The 17,859-nt window shown below is 44.2% G+C and overlaps 1 protein-coding gene across 3 annotated transcripts in view; it reads right to left on the bottom strand.

Moving 5' to 3' along the window:
* Nucleotides 1-17,859, bottom strand: part of ELOVL6 (ELOVL fatty acid elongase 6) — an 80,986-nt gene that overhangs the window by 21,295 nt on the left and 41,832 nt on the right. For all 3 annotated transcript variants that reach the window (XM_086747522.1, XM_086747520.1, XM_086747521.1), the window contains one exon: nt 4,689-4,820. In XM_086747522.1, the coding sequence (XP_086603648.1) occupies nt 4,689-4,820 (132 nt within the window). The remainder of the gene's footprint in view (nt 1-4,688; nt 4,821-17,859) is intronic.

Below are 17,859 nucleotides of genomic sequence, written 5' to 3'. Positions count from 1 at the left end.
AAAACCATTACCCCATGTCCTATCACAACAGGAATAAACTTTCCCAGGGAGAAAGACATTTGGAAACCCTGTGTTGACATCAACTGATTTCCACCACCACTACAAAGCAGAGTTGAATTTGGATTAGAATCTAAGTGATGTCAGGTGATGATAATTGTGTTAAGGTTGTGTAGTTTGGCTAGACAAACAGAAATCCCTCCTCTCACTGCACCAGGCATGGCCAGTCTCAGCCTCTGCCTACAAATGATTGCATCATGCTGGATGTTTTAGCTTCTTTGTCTCCCATATTGATGTGACAGTATTCCTTAGGGAAGATAACTTTTTACTATTATTAGTTAGTGCCCTGACCCTGAGACTTCCATTGGCAGCCCCTTAAAGATGGAGAGCAAGTGAAAATGGTGCCATGCTGCTGTCTTGTGTGAAGACAACGCAATCAAATACATGTTTAAACTCCTTGATAGAGATGCTACCATACACGGACTTTACAGCCTATAAAAGGAATTGCAAAAACCCAGCTGAGATGTAATGGAAACATGAATTAATAACTTTGCATCCTTCTGTGAGAGTCCTGATCTCTGCTTTGCTGATTCCTAGAGATGCCAGCATGACACTTTTGATACTCTCCAAGTATAAAATTCAACAAATGACCCTAACTTTATGTTCAAAGTGGCATGAATATAAAACTGGCAACTCAGATTCAATGTGTTTTGGCAGATTTTTAATCTCAGGAAATATTCAGAAATACAGGGCTGACTGTCACTTTGATGTGGAGGTGAATCAGCAGCAGTTTCCTTGGGGTCTCACGAGACTGAAAAATGAACTTCTGTGTCAGCTTCCTAACAGCAGGTTCCTGTTGACACGGAACAGCACAGAGCTCTCCCCTAGGACCTCAGTACATAACTAGGCTGGGTAAAACCACTTAATTAAAGTGTAGAAAAACAAAACAAAACAAAAGACTGAAAACATTTCAGACAACAATAAATATTCAATTCTTGAAACAAGTCAACAAACCTGGTAGGGAGAAAAAAAAAACAACCCAACAACTCAAGAAAAATATCCCAAACTAATTTCTCAGCAAAAGATTTCAGAGGATTATGTTTTCACAGCAGTTTCCAAGGGAAAAGCAAGATTTACTGTCACTGCTCCTACAAAAGTTTTCACTGAGAAGTGGTAACCTTATTCCAGAGACAAAATGTTCAAAAACAGTCGATGCTTCCAAAGGGAAATAAAGCCGCTTCTCTGCCTCAGAAATCCTGCTGGCTGCCAGTGTTGACACAAAACTCACTCTTGACCGAGCTCCTGAATGCTCAGCAAGCTCAGTAGGGTGGTGTAGTTGTTTTGTTTATTTATAAGCGTGGCAAGTTTCCTACTGTAGCTTCTACCACATTTAAACGATCTTGGCAAGAGTGAGGCGTACAGGATACACTCTGAAGAAGGACCATGTCATTGCCTGGCAAGCAACTTCCTTTTTTTTTTTTTTTTTTAAGCCGAAAACACATCTTTCCAGCCTCTGCTAAGTGCTGCTATTTCTGAGGATATTTGAAGCAGGTAAAATGGCAGGAGTGCTAGAAGGGAGATAAACAAGGACTCTGGAAAAAAGCCTCACATTTACCTTGAGGCAGAATACTGAGGGCTCTCCAGGCAGGTTTTTCGTCCTCAGTACAACCACTCAAACACATTACTTAGAATTTCTACAAGGTTATCACAAAAGTCATAGCATTTTAGCATCCCAGAAAGCCAAAGAAGTCATCTTTTTAAAGTAAGGAGCATTTTCCTGGATCCATAGTAAGTCTACAGACAGAACAGCAGCATCTAAATCTATCTGAACTGACCTTCAGAGGAAGTAGAAATGTTTTTCAGGCCAAACATACATAAATGAAACACTTAGTTATGCAAGAAGCCAGAAAAATAGATCCAAGTTACTTGGAAAGTTCACAGCATTCAAAGTCTAGTGCAGCTTTCTAAGAGAGTCAATAAGGCTGGGAGTCACCGGTGGCCCTAGAAAGGACAGTGGTGGTGAAACATCAGGAAATGGATGTTCCAATTAACACTTCTTATAAGAAGTCTTCATCTCAGATTTTAATGAATATTCTGCATTTCCTCTGTTTTCCAGGCAAACAGTCAAGGTTTTTTGTGTTTGGGTTGGCTTTGTATGGGATTGCATATTACTATGAAAGCTACAGAGGCTTCAAGCTCTGTCCTACTGAAAACATTTTGGGTCTTTTTTCCCTTCCTTATTTCACTCTTCTGGATACTACTCAGTGCCTCAGAAGAGCAAAGCTTTCTAAGCATAGCCATATAATTTTTATAATCAACTGGTCCCCACTATCAAATCCAGCAGCTGAAATGCTCAAGTGCTTCTGTGTAGTCCAAACACCTCACACTCCAGTTCATGCCTCCCCTCCACCCTGCTGTCTCACTTCCCGACACGCAGAGGAAAGAGTGATTTCTGCAGTGCTTGGGCAACCCTTGTCCCTGAACAGTGCTATTTGAGCTGATGGAGGAAGCAAACCCTGCATCGGTGAATCCCTCTCAAACTGCGCCCTTCTGGCCACTGCTTCTCTATCTGCACAAGTCGAGCTCACCTCAAGTGCCCACGATGTGTGGCAGAGCAAGAAGTGGTCTCTGTGGTAGGTTAATCCTGGCAACCCGTAGCTTCAAAAACACGAAGTCCACATTTCACATTTCACCCAATGTCACTCAACAGCTCATCCTGGCCAAGTGTTAGCTATTTCATAGAATCATAGAACAGTTAGGGCTGGAAGGGACCTTCAAAGGCCATCTAGTCCAATCCCCTGTAAGGAGCAGGGACATCTTCAACGAGACCAGGTTGCTCATATCATATGCTTATGACACAAAACTCCAACTGGCAAGTAACTAACGTGTTGATGTCAAAGTCCATCTAGACAGTACTTTCACAATATAGTGTATATTCTTGCTATTCATTGATCGGTGCATTGCTTATGATTTTGGGAGGAAATTAATTAGTGAAATTGCTTAAAAGCCCCACACTGTAAAAGTCAGCCACAGACTCATCTCAAAATAATGGATTTTAAAATTCATCCTGGAAACCTTATGCAAAGGACAGTTCTGAAATCATGCTCCCCTCCTCGGACCGGGAATGAAACTATAAATGCTTTGTGTCAGTCAGTTACTTTCTAGTGGCTACATTCAATAAGAAAGTGTAATTGCAATATACATTTTGGGATCACTTTACAAACTGTTCCACAAATGACATGCCATCTCAGAACCAATTCAACAGCTGCTGAAATTCTGCAACAAACTACAACAATCGCTTACAGGACCCTACCAGCAAAACTATGTTAGACACACAGCCAGAAGTACAGCAACCAGTTGAAAATTATAAATTTTCAAAGTGTTAGAACTTACTCTCAAAGTTATCCAGACTGCTCAAAGTTTGCACTACAATTTTTTTTAAAGGTATTGATGAACTATTAAAATCAAGCCAACATAAAGTTCTTCTGTTAGTATGTGCTAGCTGGATGAGACAACTTATAAATACAATTTATTTTCCCTTGCTAGAGTTTTAGAAAGTGTCAATGTGATAGAACAATTTTGGAGGAAAAACAAAAAGCCACAAAAGAAAGCAAACTTCTCCACTCCTGCTTTATTTTACTGTGTAGAAACTTTCAGCTCAAACTATTCCCATCCTGTGAAAAATCATGCCTTGTTCACAGCTGCTCAGTAAGCAAATCTGTTATAGGTACTTTTGAACTAATATAATCAGTAATTATTATACTGATATTAGAAAAAGATACTGCTGTCAGTGTTTGACAATGGTTTGCAAATGTTTTTTATACTGTTGAGTGAACTATAACTTACACTCCAAATAGGCACCAAAATGAAGGATAATCCGCAGGTCTTCCATGTACTGTTATTAGTAAATTGTACCAAAAGTTTGGGTGTTTCTAAGGGTTATTTTTGTAAGTGTTTGTTCATTTGTTCATTTCTCTTCAGCCTCATTAAAACTTAGCATAAGCAGATAAAGTGGAATTCAGGTTGGTCAGTTTTACTCCTGACTTCAGCAGCTATTGAGAATCTGAACCTGACTTTCCCCATACTCGAGGATACAGTCAACATACAACTACAGAGATGTACATCACTAAAAAATAGCCATTCCCTGTGGAGCCACCCTTTTGCTACATTCACAAGCTTTTTGTGATGGATTAACCAGAAGCCAGATTCTGATTTCAATTACAGTGGCCTAATTTACCTGTTATCAAAGCAGTGACTTTAAGTTTACCTCGCTGTAACGGAGATCAGAGTCTTGACTAAATATTCCGTATCTGCAGCCATATAAACATAATACTAACCAGTAAGTGAGAACAAGACTAACATCTTAATGTGTTTATTTCCATTTGTACCTTGCATGGTAAATTTATTGCAATGATAAGCACTTTTTCTCGTGTCCTCACTTTATTTTCACCTTTGTTCTTCAAGAGTGTTATTGATTTCTCTCCTCTTCAAATGCTGTATGATCTGGCAAGTCAAAGAGGATGATTCCAATGGTGAGGAGTGGATCAGGACATAACCCTGAATAGCAGAACTAATGAAATGGCATTTCTGGGTGAGCTTGTTGGTGGATTAGTAGTGCTGTTGTATGTGAAGAACCCCAAACCCTCTTCATGGACTACTGTCAAAGGCAGTTGGTGTGAAGAAATGCCTACCTGAAGACAGCAAGGCTCAGGGACCACAGCACTAGTGGTTTCCTCAGTTCAAATTTTGCTCGTTTGTTCATTAGGTGCCGACCACCAAATATAAAGGCAGCATACAGAGCTGAAAATAGGAATGATTTCTTCCTGCAAAACAAAACAAAAAAACGTCTGTCAAGTACTTAATTAGTATTAGATACACAGCAGAGTCACATTTGGACATAAATACCAAGTGTTTGTGCGTTTCCTTGAAAGGAAACTCCTTTGAAGATACTCCTGCAGCCCGGCTGATAGCATCGTTAGTGTATGAACCTACATGCCTGCACATAGGGCCAGAACCAGATGCAGGTAAAACTGACCCTGGGGAATTTCTGAAAAAGGACAGCCAAATTTCACTCCCATTCTTCCCCAATTTCTGAAGACTGAACTTCCATGAGGAACAGAACAGATTTTGTAGAGCCCAGACACACTTCCACAAGCACAACACAATTGACACTTGAATCAGCTGATGACGTTTTGTGGCTCATTTATCTTTTTCATACCAATTTTTGTTTCCTGCAGGCTTGTTACTACCTGGCAATTTAGTTTCCCATTGTTTCCTCTAAAAAGACACTTAAAGATCTTGAGCACTGCAACACAACATGAAAAGCGGAGAACCAGCAAGGAGAGGTCAATAGCCCCATTAACAGCGAACACACCGGGTAGCATCACCCTGCTGCACAACCCCTGTCTGTGAGCACTCTGAGTGAATTTGCTGAAATGTCAAGCAAGGGTCTGTTAAGGAACTCCAGTGAAACTCTTAGAATTACAAGTTTTATTTTTAAAACTGCCTGATAGTAGTCCACATCAGCAATAATCAGCAAACATTTGAACTCTGCTGCTATAACTCATTGTAAATCAATCATTAGAGGTCAAAAATAGATTTAGCCTGGGATTCCTTCCCACACAGCACAACATTACACTGACTAAGACTTAATGATGTACAGCATTAATGGTGGCCTAACTGGATGGGCGCATATTTAGGAACAGAATTTTCTCTAGAAAATCTATAATCATACTCACAAATATCAGTGGACTATGGCTTTGCACCAAGAGGTGCTGGTTTCTTTTGGACCACCAAAAAAGAAAGACAAACATCTCAAGAAAGGTAACTACTTAATTAATATCCCAGAAAAGGTGGCAGCAAGCTGCCAGTTCCTTCTGACCCTGGAACCCCAAGATGATGCAGCGTCAGACAGGCCTGCAATTAGGGTATGGCCCGCTCTCCAGACTTCCGTTACGAGCCGCTAGCTGAGGGTACCCCATGGTAAGGGATACAGGCAGCACAGCATGGGCCTGAAGGCCAAGCAATATGTGCAGCATAGTACAGCATGTGTCTGTGCCTGCTCAAGGCAACTGGTACGTGGTTCACGAGCTCCTCAATGGACAAGGATTTTTCCATGAGGTGCATGAAAACTAAGAAAAGCTGTAGCAGCACATCTGACTGGAAGCATGAAGAAAGTAAATGCAGCCTTCACTGGAGATATATGAGTTTGAAACCCAAGTAAAAGCAGAGTCCAAAGAAACAGAGGCATATCAGTATGCACGCAGCAACATGACATTTTTTGCCCACTTAGAAACTTCTCTGCTTCTATGGACATGTTTATAGCTCTGTGCTGTAAAACACAGGTAACCGCATGAAAATCCAACCAGGGCTCTGTCCTGTAGGAGACTGTAGAGGACCCAGGGCCTGTAGTCTCTTGGGTGAGCTTTAGCATCCGCACTGGGAACAAGCCCCAGGAAGACCAGGATAACTACAAAGCCAGTGCCCTCTCACCTTGTGCACTGAGATTGTCTAATTGCCATGGCAATGTTTATGACAACCAGGTTTTGAAAACCACAAAACCTCGATCCTTATTCATCTCATAATAAGAAAAAAAACACATTAATTTTCATTTCTATGGTCTTGTATTTCACAGTCAGGGAAGGGGAAGAATTACCACATTTGATGGTATGGTTGCAGTTTAGGTTGGTTAGAGGCCAGTAAATATTTGTTAACCAGTTTGGGTAGTGATGAACCACCTCAAACTTGCTCATACCAAACTACCTAACTGTTAAGACAAGATTTATGCTTTATGGGACAGGAGCAGACTCTCAGTGTGAGGTTGGAGTACATTCCCATCTCCTTTCCTCTACCACCTCTTCAGCAGTGGTGTGTAGAGCAGCCGGTGGCCAGTCTGGGTGTGGATGAGGGAAGGCAGAGGGAGCATGATGGGCTGTACCGCAATCGGCAGTGCTGTCCCGACTGCCCCAGAGCATTGGGAGAGGTGTCTGCGCTGCATGCTTCTGCCTCTTCAAGCCCACAAAAGTTTGGGCTTACAGCACTCAGAGCAGACAGACAGCAATGCACGCAACACGGTATCGAGATACGCACGCACACATAGAGCCACTCAAGCCAGGTCATGTAGTGGCCCCACACCACGAGGGAGGTGCAATCCCCCCACATCCCATGATGGGCACTGCAGTGGGAGTCCCTCACACCACACTGTCCTGCACTGGTCCATGCACGGAGCTCCAAAGCAACCAAGAGCAGCACAGGATGACATCTGGAGCAGTGCAGGATGACATCTTGGTGCAGGGGACTTGCAACACAGTGCTGCCATGCAGCTGCCAACAGGATGCAGGCTACAGGGGCTGGGATGGGAGAAGGTGAGGATTTAAGAGCAGTAACTAGAGATACCTTGTGGGAAGGCAGGCGGGCAGGCAGGCAGCAATTCTATTCTGGATCAAACACAGCCAAGACTTCAAAGTAATGGTTTGATTTCAGTTCCAATTCAAGAAAAAAAAAAGAGTCTGAATGAGTGAGCAGCTCAGGTCTGTGCTGTGTTTGACTCCCTTCTTCCTAGGCAAGACACTCCATATATTTATACTAAGTAACATTTCATTTTGCTTCTTATTACCGAAAATATTTTTTTGTGAGTTCTGTCAGTCTAATGAGGTTAACAGTTATATTATACTAATTAGGACAGATAAATTTTAGGTCACTTTTAACAGCTTTGTAATGACTTCAGCATTATTTGCAATGATGGCAAATGGTATTCCCGCAGTATACACCACAGACATGAGAAGATTTGACTGCACGCGTGATGCGAACTGCAGAGAGCAGATGTAAGCAGTTTCAGACAACAAGAGACGCAGTAGTATTATCTCCTATCAGAGGTAAGCACAATACTGAATAAAGATTAGACTGATTTTGAAATAATCTGATTTGACACCTTCTGACAACTTTTGATAACTTTTTGCATCCAAAAGACTTTCAATTTTCTCCTCTCTGCAGCATAGTAATGGTTAAAAGGACTGGATAGCTCAGGTGATACAGTTATAAAGGGGTTGCAGAGGTATGTACTCTTAAGATAATCTGTTTAACCGCATTAGACTGGTATTAACCAGCTTCCTAACAGTGTTTTTATGATGGATTTTCCTGAAAGGTTCATGACTTTGGTCTGGTTCCTGGGCTGGTGGCACAAAGCAATCACGATCTGACAGCATTCAATTATACCTGATACAGTTTTAGCCAAAGGAGGCTAATATCAAATGAACAATTTTAAAGACAGAGCTTTGGAGTTGTTCTGGAGCACTGTAACTTTTCATTGCTATTATTTGAAGAGAAACTAAATAAAGCAGAATGACAAAAAAAAAAATTAATCTTGAAACTAAAAGAAAAAAAAACAAAAAAACCCAAAAAAATCCCCCAAAGTCATTCAGTAGCAGACTTGCATCCAATAACTTGAACGTTAGCACATTTGTATGTTTGTCTTCAATTCTGTTCTGCAGGATAACACAGTAGACATAAAGACAGAGCTGCCAAAGCCTCCACATTTTTCTGGCATTTCTGTTTCTCACAGTTGTCTCCCACCTTCCTACATTTTGAGACTTCAGGGACTAACTACTGTCTCTACTGAATACAACTAGATGTTTCCCCATCGAAAGTTGCCAGCTCTTTCCCCAAAAAGGGAGGCAAGGGAATTTTCTGGACGAACCTATAAAATGCTCTGCTTGGGCTGGGGTTACTAGGAGAAAGGGAGGCAAGAGCTTGGGGGCTAGAAGAAATTTGTTGCTGAAGATGTGAGGCAGATCTTCCAGGACACTAGCACAGAGACAGGCACAGAGACAGGCAGCCATATCATGAGGGGGATGCAGGAGGAGCTGACAGAGAGCTTATGGGTCAAGATTAGAGGATGGGGACGGACAGGGGGCGTTACGGTGGGGGTCTGTTACAGGCTGCCTGGCCAGGAGGACAGAGCGGATGAGGCCCTCTACAGGCAGATAGGAGCAGCCTCACAGTCACAAGCCCTGGTCCTCATGGGGGACTTCAACCACCCTGACATCTGTTGGAGAGACAACGCAGCAGGGCACAGGCAGTCCAGGAGGTTCCTGGAATGCGTGGACGATAACTTCCTCCTGCAGGCGATAGAGGAGCCAACAAGGAGGGGTGCCATGCTTGACCTTGTGCTCACCAACAGGGAGGGACTGGTGGAGGATGTGAAACTGAAGAACAACCTTGGCTGCAGCGACCACGACACGGTGGAGTTCAAGATCCATGGGGCAGTGAGGAAACTACACGGCAAGCTCTCTGCCCTGGACTTCAGGAGAGCAGACTTCGGCCTCTTCAGGGACCTGATGGGCAAAATGCCATGGGAGGCGGCCCTGGAGGGAAGAGGGGCGCAGGAAAGTTGGTCCATATTCAAGAAGCACCTCCTCCAAGCTCAGCAGAGGTGCATCCTGATGAAGAACAAGTCCAGCAAAAAGGCCAGGAGGCCCGCGTGGATGAGCAAGGAGCTCCTGGACCAACTGAAAGTAAAGAAGGAAGCCTATAGAGGGTGGAAGCAGAGACAGGTAGCCTGGGAGGACTACAAAGAGGCTGTGCGAGTGGCCATGGATTGGGTGAGGATGGCTAAAGCCCTGACAGAATTGAATCTGGCCAGGGATATAAAAAGGAACAAGAAAGGCTTCTATAGGTATGTAGGGGACAAAAGAAAGTCCAAGGAGAATATAGGCCCCCTCCAGAAGGAAACCAGTGTCCTGGTTACTCAGGAGATGAAGAAGGCTGAGGTACTCAATGACTTTCTTGCCTCAGTCTTCACCGATAAAGGCTCATGCCTCACCACCCAAGCTGTGGAAGGCACAAGCAAGGGACTGCGAGGATGAAGAGCCGCCCACTGTACTCAAAGAGCAGGTTCGGGAACATCTGAGGAACTTAAAGGTGCACAAGTCCTTGGGACCTGACGAGATCCATCCGCGGGTCCTCAGGAAACTGGCGGATGAAGTTTCCAAGCCATGGGCCATCGTATTTGAGAACTTGTGGCGGTGTGGTGAGGTCCCCAATGACTGGAAGACAGGGAACATAACTCCCATTTTTAAAATAGGTAACAAGGAAGACCCGGGCAACTACAGGCCGGTCAGCCTCACCTCTGTGCCTGGCAAGGTCATGGAGCAGATTCTCCTGGAAATCATGCTAAGGCACATGGAGAGCAAGGACATGGAGGCTGTTGGTGACAGCCAACGTGGCTTCACCAAGGGCAGATTGTGCCTGACCAATTTGGTGGCCTTCTATGATGGGGTGACAGCATCGGTGGACAAGGGACGAGCAACGAATATCAGCTACCTGGACTTGTGGAATGCTTTTGACACTGTCCCGCACAACATCCTTCTCTCTAAACTAGAGAGACATGGGTTTGATGGACAGACCACTCGGTGGATAAGGAGCTGGCTGGATGGCCACACTCAGAGAGTGGTGGTCAACGGCTCAATGTCCAAGTGGAGATCGGTCACGACCCCCTCAGGGGTCCGTGCTGGGCCTGGCCCTGTTCAACATCTTTGTCGGCAACATGGACAGTGGGATAGAGTGCACCCTCAGCAAGTTTGCCGATGACACCAAGTTGTGTGGTGCCGTTGACACGCTGGAAGGGAGGGAAGCCATCCAGAGGGACCTTGACAGGCTGGAGAGGTGGGCCCGTGCCAACCTCATGAAGTTCAACCAGGCCAAGTGCAAGGTCCTGCACCTGGGTCATGGCAATCCCAGGCACAAATACAGGCTGGGCAGAGAATGGATCAAGACCAGCCCTGAGGAGAAGGACTTGGGAGTGCCGGTGGACAAGAAGCTCAACATGAGCCAGCAATGCGCCCTTGCGGCCCAGAAGGCCAACCGCATCCTGGGCTGCATCAAGAGGAGCGTGGCCAGCAGGCTGAGGGAGGTGATTCTCCCCCTCTACTCTGCCCTGGTGAGACCCCACCTGGAGTACTGCATCCAGCTGTGGAGCCAGCAATATAAGAAGGATGTGGACCTGTTGGAGTGAGTCCAGAGGAGGGCCACGAAGATGATAAGAGGGCTGGAGCACCTTTCCTATGAGGACAGGCTGAGAGAGTTGGGACTGTTCAGCCTGGAGAAGAGGAGGCTCTGGGAGACCTGATAGTGGTCTTCCAGTACCTCAAGGGGGCCTACAAGAAAGATGGGGACAGGCTCTTCAGTAGGGCCTGTTGCAATAGGACGAGGGGTAATGGTTTTAAAATAGAGGGAGGTAGATTTAGATTAGATATTAGGAAAAAATTTTTTACAATGCGAGTTGTAAAACACTGGAACAGGTTGCCCAGAGAGGTGGTGGAAGCCCCATCCCTGGAAACGTTCAAGGCCAGGCTGGATAAGGCTCTGAGCAACCTGATCTAGTTGGGCATGTCCCTGCTCCTTGCAGGGGGGTTGGACTAGATGACCTTTGAAGGTCCCTTCCAACCCTAACCATTCTATGATTCTATGAGGCAAGGGGACAGGCAGAAGCAGCTAACACAATGGGAGAAACAGAAGAGGAAGGATGAACAGTAAGCATGGTAACAAATGAGGAGAACTGGAGGCCAAGAGGTGGACTTGAAGCTGGGACAGCACGGAAGGCAAGGAGGTTGAAGTCCTTTCCCTGCTGAAATCCCTGGAGGGATGCCTCTTGCACCCATGGGCACACCAACGGGCTCAGGCTACACATGCTGAACACAGAGTTTCAAGTCACTCTTCTGCAAAAATCCTTCAACAGGGATGGGCGGCATTATCACTTCCTAGACTACAGGGTTCTGCTTGTCCCTCTGTGCTGTGTAAACCACAGGCAGGTGATGTATTTTATCAAGGGTGGATGAAAGTCTGGGCATCAATGTGCTTTATAGTAGCTGAAATCCTTTATTAGGTCTGTCCTACGGTAGAGGAATGACGACAAGGAACAAGAAAAGGAAAAATATAACTGAGAAGAGGGAGGCGAAAACTGGAGGTGATGAAGGAAGACAGAAGAAATGCACCCCACCAGAAACAAAGCTTCTCCTCGTTCGCGGCCAGGCAGACCTACCCCAGCAAAGCCCACTCAGGCATGGAGGAGCGACAGGGGAGATCAGTCATCCAGCCTCAGGCAAGAAAACACAACACAGAAAGGGGCAGCAAATAATCTAAAGAGAAAAGCAACGGTAAACAGATGGCTAAGGAGTAAGAAATCCTGACTCCCCCAGAAGTACGTTATTTATAAAATACCGAAAGTGTAAGAATTACCACAGTATTCTAAAATAAGAGGCCAAGGCCTGAGGGCGAGCCTCACGTGCAGCAGTGCGAGACATCCTGGCGTCTCAGATGCAAAGTGAAATAGCCCTGAATATCGCAGTGCCGCTGAAGGAGGTGGCTTCAGCCTAGATGCACTGTTGTCATTTTCTCCCCTGAAAATAGCAGCCTGACTCATTATTGTATTGTCTGATGTTAATGAGTAAACTGAAACAGATCTAGATATGCACTATAAAATTTAATATTTTCATAGGATTTTCTTCAATCATTAAGAAAAATCTTTACAGAAATGCATGAAGGACAGCCTTATCATAGATCTTTTAACTATCCTCTATCATGTAATACAGGATTATCCTCATAATAGCATTCAGTAGGGGAGTAGTAAAGTGAAGCAGTGCTAGCCCCCTCTATTTACATTCTATAGGGTTTTAAAAACTTTTTTTTTAGTCAAGTTGTCTTTAATTTGCACAGGCAGAGTTCATTCTTAAATTTATTACCACTTCTTCATATGCTGTAAAGGGAGCACAACAGGTGAAAAAAAAAAAACCCACTGCAGTTGCCAGAGCAGAGTACTTCTGGCAAGTAAATAGGCAATTTCAGGCTCCCGATGTTTTTCTTTTAGCCTTCCTCATCATCATTTCATTGACTTAAAAAAACAGATTTTGCTAGGAAAAAAAAAAAAAAGGATGCTCAATAAGATGAAAGACGAGGGACTTTTCTTAATGGTTTCTCCCAGGTTTCAACAGAAAAAAAACAACCACTTGTGTTTATAATTGGAACTCCTAACTTGAGAGTCTAATTGAAGTGCTTTATCCTGAACCACTGTAATCACGAAGCATACCCATGTCCACGGCTTACAAGCAGTGGCTGGTAGCCTTGGTAAAGTTACTTTCTCTCTGATGCTTATCTAAAAATCACACATTCTGTATGTATAAAAAAGAGTGTGAAAATGCTTCTCAGTCTCTCTGTTTTTCTACCTCAGAAATAATGTCAAAGCAACCTTTCTCCCTTTTTTCCCAGGTATAATTTTGACAGAACCAGCAAGAAGAGACACAATGTGTGGATGTGCCAGATCTGCATATGACAATATAACCTGTACTGCTGGCTTTGATTTGGGTTTCTGCAGCTGTTTCCCATTGACCATACCAGCCTTAATACTGGAAAGAGAAGGACATGAAGAAGAGAGAACCTGTCTGATTCACACATGCCAACGCAGTCTGATTTATTCCTACAGCTCAATATCCTTCGACATTTATATTCAGAGATGCCACAACAACAGTCACACACGGGCAGGTGACTCACTGATGACGGTCTTTGACGTAACAGGCTATCAGAGAGTAAACAGGGTTGTATCTTATACCGATCATCTGATCCCCCGATTTCTAAAGCCTGCCTCTCAAAAGACCTTTTCAGCCTCCTCATGACAGGTACTGTCGGATACGCAGGTCTGTGCTCCTCCGAAGGCTGGAGCAGCTCCCCAGGCACCCTTCTCCCTGCTGGAAGTAAATGAGGAGGAGTCAGGGCCCTGGGAAGACATCCTGGACAGGGACTGCTATTCCGCCACATCTGCCTTTTCTCTGGAATCCTGATCCTGTCACCCAATTCACTTGACTACTGACAGACAGTACCTGTATCATCGGCCCAACTCCTTAACCCATGGAAAGGAAGCAAAAACAGTGCTGGGAGGCTACCAGAGGGACAGCTGCAGGAATTGTTCCAAGCTCGAGTCATATGAAAAGGATGGAGGAGGAGAAAGACTTCCTCCATGAGCGTTAGCAGCTGAGCCAAGGCATAGCCTGAAGCCCAGATGGGAGCGGGAAAGAGTACTCTGAAAAGTAAAGGAGCTACTCTTTTATGATGTCTCACCAGGTCACAACCCACGGTGGTCTAGCCAGAGGCCCGGCTAGATATAGCCCCAGCTCCCCACCAGCCAACCTGCATGGGCATTCTCACTGGGGAGCAAGGGGCTGTGCCCACCCAAGCCTCCGCACCATCGCATTCAGTCAGACCCATGAGCAGGAAAGGACTCCTGGGTCATGTCGTTGGCAGGACAGACAACAGCCCTAAAGTTACAGAGAGGAGAAACAAGGGCATGGCAGTGTGGAGCCATGGGGGAAGGTGGCTCATGTCCCGCACCTCTCTGATGGTTGCATTTGTTTTGCTGAAATGTGTTTGCCAGTAGTTTGCCACACTCATGCTTGTAGAATATATGTGTTATTAGACATAAACTAACATGTGTGCAGCTAGGAACAAAAACAGCAGCAGCAAATTTTCCTCTTTGTAGTGGGAAAATGTAAGAGAAGTGTGAGGATGAGAAAATGAAGTTAAAATTCAGGGACAATTTTTTTTTTCCTAGATAGAAGATGCAAATGCAGCTCTGAAGTACATGAAGTCCCTTGTTCTTTATAAGCCTCATATAGGCTTAATGGAACAAACCATAAACTCTTAAAAACCCATAAGCTACAATCCCAAATATAAACAACATCACAAGAGAAAATTACCCCTCATATGTAAAATGCTTCAGAAAAAACCTAACACCTTCAAAACTTTGGGTTTTGAAACCAGCTTGCCAAAACTTTGTTATCACTGCAGGCAAATCAGCTCTGTCTCTGGCTCTGTCCTACATCTTCTCCACTTTTAAATTATGCTTTGAATGGGGACCCACTCAGTGGAGATGGCAGGTGATGGTGTGCTCGCAGTGCACAGCCATCCCTGAGTTTCCACCTCACACAGACAGCAGTGGAAGTTGCAGCCCAGGGGGCTGGATTGCTGGTGCGAGCCCCATGGTATCCAGCTGCCATCCTGGGTGACACTGTTCAGCCTGCCCCGAAGCCTGCGTCACCCCATCTCCAAGGCCTCTGCTCCACTCCAGGGATGGGGCAGCACCTGATCTTGCTGTTACCGACACTGATCACAAGTAACATTCATTTTTCCACAAACATCCCAAAATCAGCGTCACCAGAGCTAAGAATTGAATCATCGGAGCCTACCGGCAAAATGGTGACCATCCCTGTCCCTGTTAATAGTCTTCACAGCACATCAGTGTAGTCAGAGAAACTCCTTCTCTACTGAGATCCTCTGTGAAACTCATCTGTATCATACCTAGTTCTTAGACAAAGACTTGGGGTTGTAACAGGTGACAAAGTAGGGTGTTCCAGTGTCCCTGTGGACACACCATGGGTTTCTCCAGGCTTTGCTGAGGCTTTCAGTCGGTAGAGAGACAGCAGGGAGTAGGGAAGCTAATGTAGGTCACAGGCACTGCAGTTCTGATGAAAAGCTACAGTACTTTCACTTTTAATTTCATCAATGTAAATTTAAACCTCTGGCCACCACAGTAAAAACCTGGAGCTAGTAATCACAACTGGGGACTACTAACCTACATCTCTCCCAGATGAAGGAATTCTATTTGTACCCACGTTTCACCTGAAAGCTGCTAACGAAGATGCACAGGTAGGAGGAGGTACCTCATATAGACATAACATGAAAAGGACAAGATCTCCATGGTGCCTTACTAATCTGATTTGCTTTATCTGATCAAATCACTCATTAAAATAATAAGTTTACACTTAAAAAGAGTACATCAATGTAAGGCCTTCAGATCCAGGAAGATCCCTGAAGCAACTCACCAATGTTATTTATACAGACGAGTGCTGCTTTCTTCACTGCTTTGTTATTTAACAGGACACAACACTACAAGCAACACATCAACAAGAATACTTTACCAAAGCTACCTTTGCCCCTGCATCTGCACGAAAGCCTATGCACCACAGTGACACGGTCAGGTCTCTCTACAAATGCAACATGTAAACAGTCTTGGAAATGATGTCTGTTGGATCTCAAAAGATATTTAAATAGAGAAAAAAGCAGTAATTCAAAATGAAAAATGGAAAATGCAGGGATTGCAAACAAGCAATGCATTGTTTTTCTATCTGCCCTAAAAGACATTCCAGCAGACATTGCTCCCTTCCAGCCTTCTGCAATACAACCTCATAAAATGATGTTGCTACAACTGCCAGTGGACTGCAAAAAGCAAACAAACAAAAACCATTCTGATTTTCCCAAGTGTGTTCCCAGCCAAAAAAAGACATGCAAGATTCTCCCATGGAGCACAGTGCAACCTTAGAAATAGGACAGCCAAAAGTCATGTACAAATAAGCCCTTACAGCTAGGGCTTGATGACCACCTTATGGAAAGGATCACTTAATAACTCTTTCAGTTAAAAACATTAAATTATGGAAAAGCAAACTGAGGGGATTATTGAAAAGCATAATAAATCAGAATATACACTTACTACCCATCACTCCCCCATCTAAAGACCTGAAACCATATAGACAGATCGGAGCAAGCCAACAATGCCATTCTGTGGCCTAGCTTTAATTAAAAAGCGATATCGGTACAAGTGACATTGCAGTAATGGAACTGTAGAACAAAATGTCTTGCTTTCAAAGCCTGTTAAATGTGCACATGCCCAGTGGAAGAGAAGGGAATGAATGGAGATCATAAAAAAGGACATTTTGGTAGACAAGTAAATGAAAGAGTATTTTCTGGCACCCTTTAATGAAGAAAAATCAGGTAATCTGGAGAACAACTGCCTGCTCTGACTGGTCCTGCAGTACTTTTTGATACACAATGTCAAGGACTGCTTGATGTATCTAATAAAATCTTCAAGAACATCCGACCTTTGTCTAGCGCTGAGAGATCAAGTGACAAAGGATGCCAATGGAAAAGCTGCAGTGAACCTGGACCTAACTCTTGACTGATAGGAAACCTGGAGAATCCAGAAAAAAAAAATGGGGCAATCTTGCCATAATCTTTTCAACCACCTCTCTGAAAAAAAAAAAAAAAAAAAAAAGAGCCCTGTCAAACAGTCATCTTCCTTCTCAATCAACTTGGAAGCAGGTCAGGAAAAACACAAAGGTGTTTCAGCAGTGCTCGAAACTTGCAACAGGGAGCAGTTTGGAGTAGCCAGAAGGCAGGTTTTACATGTTGCTACTTCCTTACAACACAATGCTTTGCAGCTTGTCCAACGCATCCACCAGCGGAGAAGGTAACCCTGTGCATCAGCTGGCTACCTCATCATTATCAAATGGCATTTTCATGAACTAAACCTCACCGGTACTTACAGAAGTATTTTATGCTTTTCATTCCCAGCGGAGGCTTCAGTCCCCAGACTAATCTGGTAATAAACTTCCCAGTACTTTCAGTTCTTCACAATTTCCATGTCATTGACCATGACCTATAGCTTCTTCATTAAATTCAAAACCACTCTACCTGAAACCATTCAAGCCAGTACCTTTAAAGCAGACCCTTCCAAAGATAAAGGGAGAGGCAAACTGGTCTGAATCCAACTAAAATTATTTGAGGAGAGAACGTAAAACACCATGAGAAATACTACAAGTGATAAAGCAGTAGAAGTAATTTTCTAATTACTGTCAGCGTTTTCAGGATCCAATGTGGAGAAAATTTAAGAGGCAGGATGACATTCCTAAACCTGCGGTAGAAATGAAGATGAGACAGAGGAACGTAGCAAACACTGTACAATCCCCAGCACCCGTTCCTCAACTAAATGTCACAGCCTGGCTGTTTTTTGGGCGTTTCCTGCAGACATCCCACTTGCAATCC

This window comes from Chlamydotis macqueenii, chromosome 4, assembly GCF_036417535.1.
Source record: "Chlamydotis macqueenii isolate bChlMac1 chromosome 4, bChlMac1.mat, whole genome shotgun sequence".
Classification (NCBI taxonomy): domain Eukaryota; kingdom Metazoa; phylum Chordata; class Aves; order Otidiformes; family Otididae; genus Chlamydotis; species Chlamydotis macqueenii.
The sequence above is the reverse complement of the archived record's forward strand: the minus strand, read 5'-3'. Positions and strand labels throughout refer to the sequence as shown.